We start from the raw sequence: 4,346 nt of genomic DNA, 5'->3' as shown, positions 1-4,346 counted from the left end.
ACCCAACAGAAGGTCGATAAGTGGGGGGGGGGGAAGACCAGTGACTACACTGAGAGGGGAAAGTGCTGGGTGCCCTCAGCACAGGACAAGAAAGCAAAAGCTGCACCACTGCCTCCTTCACGTTTTGTAAATGCCAGGGCTCTCTGCTACAGAGCAGGTGGGCAGGACCCAAAGTACTGGCCACGTGCTTCCTAGTGAACCCAGCAGGGCCTTCATTTCCCCCATCTCTCTTGCAAGGGCCTGCCCCGCTTTCAGCACCACCAGGCTCTCGGTAGCTGGCAGAGAGCCCGGGCAGCTTTAGGGCGGTCCCCACACCTCGGTCTGGGGCTAAGTGAAATCTAGTTTGATTTAAAGCGCCATGGAGCATGTATGAATAGGCAGCCAATGGACAAGCTCTGGCTTCTTGCTTTTTAAACTATGGGTGAATGCAGGGGAAACGTGGCTAATGCCAAAGACACTTAAGAAAAAGATTACCCCCATCATGATAAATGCTAAAGCAGTTTATAAGCTTGGAGGGCCACAGTCTCTCCCCCCCCCCCACTGATAGAACCGCACAAGCCCAGCATATAGGAAGCGAGCAAAGTGACTGTTTCATGTGTGGCTTTAAAGCCTCTTTTTTTCCCTGGCTGAACAAACGGAAGCATCCCAGGGGCGTGAGGAGCAAAGGGGACTGGAGCAAAGCCTTTAGGACCAACTCCAGAAAGGCAAGTAGGAGGACATGCATTTAAGCACCTCTCTTTCTCCCATGCCAGCAAAGCCCAATGCCAAAGGAGCACCGCCACCCCAACAGGCATCATGCCAAGCCATGGCCAGCTGAAGTCACAAGCTAAAGCGCTCTCTGTTTTCACATCATGTGTCTTTCTGCAGAAGCAGCTCTGAGCCCTTCGCTCAGATCCCATGATGTACACATGTTGACAATTCATGCTTCAGGCTGCCTGAGGCAAGAGCTACCCTGTCCCGGAGAGCCACACTGACCAGGGCTTGTCCCAGTGAGATAGTTCCTGAGTTGGGCTTTTCCCAGGCGCTACTTCACATGATTTGCAGTTGCAGGGCAGACTAAGGAGGGGGAATGGGGGGGTGGCAGAGTCCGCAAGCCAAAAAGGAAAAGGAAAAAGGAAAAATATCTGCTCCTTACTTGTGCATCAATTATTTTCTGTTTAGTCTCTATCACGTCTTGCATCTTCTCGTGATCTTTCTTTAGCTCTGCTTCAACAGCCATTAGCCTGCAATGGAGAGCAAGAATCAAAGGGGAGAAAAATCTGACTGTGGCTTTGGGGGTGGGGAGAAAGGAAAAGCAAACATTGGCCCAGTAACTGGCTCAAGAGCAAAACTATTCCATTCTGCTCCTCCATTACATTTTCTACTGGTAAATCCACCATCACTGAAGCATCTGTCTCCTTCAGGCAGGCTCATCTACTTAAACAGCACATGAAGAACCCATGAAGCTACCTTAATACTGAATCAAACCACTGGTCCATCATGTTCAGTATTGACGACTCAGACTGACAGCAATTTTTCAGGGACTCAAGCAGAAACATCTGTCCTACTACATGACCCTGAACTGGAGGTTCCAAGGATGGGACCTGGGACTATTTGTAATGCCAAGCAGATGCTCAGATGGTCCCTCCCAAAGACTGGTTTCCAAGCACTTCCTCTGGACCTGCTATTGATTCTGCCATAACCTTTTGGCAAGTGATCTCAGTACCTTCCAGCCAGTCTCTCCGTGTGTGTGATAAAGACAACATCCCACTCACAACCTATTGATTGTCAGATGTCACAGAGGAGCTGCCCATATCTGAAACGCTCAGGCTGCAAAGTAAAGACGACTCTTGGCACCTGCAAGCTTGCCAGTTCCTCCCACACAGGCCAGTATTCTCCCCTCTCCTTACCTGCTGATGATGCTCTTCATTTGAGCATCCTTCTCCTCCTGCTGCCTTCGGAGCCGCTCCTCGCTGTCTTCGAGCCTTGCTTTGTATGCTGTCAGCAGCTGTTTCATTTGCTCCTCCTGAGCGAGGAGACGCTGTTCGTATTCTTCCAGCCGGCGACTGGACACTGTTAGCCGGTTCTTCAGATTGGCTATCTCTTGCTCGTACTGCAGATGGGGGAGAGGGCAGATAGTATGGTATCATTATCATTATTTATTTATTTAATTTGATTCATTAATCGCCCCATCCCAGTTTGTGCCAGGCTCTGGGCGATGTACAACAGAGGCACAAAGCCATAAAATGAATACACAGGACATCAACAATTCAGAATAACAAAGGTAGAATAACAGATTTTTTTAAAAAACCAAGTTAAAAAGCCCCAGATGGTGACCTTAAAATTTTTATCCCAGTTCTGGACTGCCTGGCCACTTTCTGGGCAGGGGGCGAGGGAACACAAGATCAGAATTGAGGGGAGGGGGGGAAAGGAAGAGGGTGCCAGCCACGACAGAACACCGTTGCTGCCCTCAACCAAAAGCCTGGCAGAACATCTCTGCCTTGCAGGCCCTGCGGAATTGCATAAGATCCCGCAGAGCCTGGGTGGTATCAGGCAGAGAGTTCTACCAGGTCGGGGCCAGGACCGAAAAGGCCCTGGCCCTGGTTGAGGACAGCCTGATATCTTTGGGGCCATGGATCACTAGCAGGTTGTTATCTGCAGAGCTTAAAGCTCTCCTGCGGACATACCAGAAGAGACAGTCCCGCAGATGCGTTGGTCCCAGACCGCTCAAGACCTTGAAGGTCAATACCAAAACCTTGAACCTGACTTGGTGTTCCACTGGGAGCCAGTGTAGCAACAGTGGTGCAGCACAGGTTGAATATGTGCCATCCATGACATTCCCATCAGGACTCACGCCACTGCATTCTGGATCAGCTGGAGTTTCCAGGTCAGTCTCAAGGGTAGGCCAGTGTACAGCAAGTTGCAGCAGTCAAGCCTGGAAGTGACCGTTGCATGGATTACCGTGGCTCAGTCAGGGTATGACAGGAAAGGAACCAGTTGCCGAGCTTGGCGAAGATGGGAAAATGCCAGCCTGGCAATGTGCATAACCGGGGCCTCCCTAATTAAGGAGGCCTCCAAAATCACACCCAAACTTTTGACGGACAGCGCCTGTTATCAACGGCGTCTCTTCAAAAGCTGGAAGCCTAGATTCCAATCCCAAAACATCCCCCCCCCAAGCCACAGTCTGAGAGGGATATTGCTTTTTCTAACAAGGAAAACAGTGCGAGAAAGGAGATGTAGAGATGCTCACTGTGGTCAATTCCAGGCAGAAATCAGGTGAGAAATACCTTCCGCTCTAGAGCTCACATCTATATTACAGTAATTGGGCCCGTACTCTATCCATGCCCCAGGAGTTTGGCTGCAAGTGAGCAGCTGACAAGCGGAAAAGTACCAGGGATGAGTCATCAATTCCCCAAGCACAAAGCACTTCAAATGGCTCTGGCCAGAGTTAGAGAAAAGGTTTACCAGCTAACACTTCAGCTAAGGGACAGAGCCTGGGGAAGCCAGGAGGCTTGATCGCATTTCTTTCTTGGGTCAGGAAGACTGTGAATGACTCCCAGAAGGGGGAGGGACTCCTAAAGGGGAGATTAAACATTCTCTGGACATGAGGGAGTTCTCTCTTTGTCTCTTATCTCTTGGCTTTTGGCCTTTTGTTCTTTTGTGCTCAAGCCATGAAGTCCTAAGCCTTTACTGCGAGACTCCATCTTGACCATGTGTTGAGGGACAATTGGGAGAAGTCCTATAAACGCTGAGAGCTTAGACAATGGAGGACTTTTAAATGCTGCACCCTTAAGTGTTCCTAGCTTACCCCAGTTCACATGAACTCATGAACACATGAAGCTGCTGTATACTGAATCAGACCCTTGGTCCATCAAAGTCAGTACTGTCTGCTCAGACTGGCAGCGGCTCTCCAGGGTCACAGGTGGAGATCTTTCACATCACCTACGACCTGATTCTTCCCACTGGAGATGCCAGGGACTGAACCTGGGACCTTCTGTATGCTAAGCAGATGCTCCATCACTGAGCCACAGCCCCTCCTCAACACTGTTTAGGATAAGTGAATTAGGGTTTAGAGGACTGCATTTTTACATGGTGTCTTTCTATCCTTACTCAGCCTGATGCTTGTTGTGTGCTTTCTATTCATTTATTTTATTCCGAGTACCAGAAGCCCCTCTGTACCCCAACCATGCCTAATTCAGTCCCGCTGTCCACAGAGCCATAAAGGAGAGGGGCAGCAGTTGAACTCGCCACCCCTAAAGTGCGAAGGCAGGAAAGTGCAGTAGATCGTCCCCACACTAGCTAGTATGAGCAGAGCGGGAGATGCAGCAAACAGGCAGAGCCTTTGAACAGCAACACGGTAAAGCGTG

The 4,346-nt window shown here is 50.0% G+C and overlaps 1 protein-coding gene across 1 annotated transcript in view; it reads right to left on the bottom strand.

The window, feature by feature from the left end:
- Window positions 1-1,135: 1,135 nt before the first annotated feature.
- RASAL2 (RAS protein activator like 2) overlaps window positions 1,136-4,346 on the bottom strand; it is a gene marked incomplete at both ends in the record, with an annotated part of 34,658 nt that continues 31,447 nt past the window's right edge. The window contains 2 exons of the mRNA XM_015426029.1: window positions 1,136-1,223; window positions 1,890-2,092. Coding sequence (XP_015281515.1) covers window positions 1,136-1,223; window positions 1,890-2,092 — 291 coding nt within the window. The remainder of the gene's footprint in view (window positions 1,224-1,889; window positions 2,093-4,346) is intronic.

The sequence above is a fragment of the Gekko japonicus genome, unplaced genomic scaffold (assembly GCF_001447785.1).
Source record: "Gekko japonicus isolate JY-2015 unplaced genomic scaffold, Gekko_japonicus_V1.1 scaffold5372, whole genome shotgun sequence".
NCBI classification, from domain to species: domain Eukaryota; kingdom Metazoa; phylum Chordata; class Lepidosauria; order Squamata; family Gekkonidae; genus Gekko; species Gekko japonicus.
Note: the sequence above shows the minus strand (reverse complement) of the source record. Positions and strands in the feature narration are given on the sequence as shown.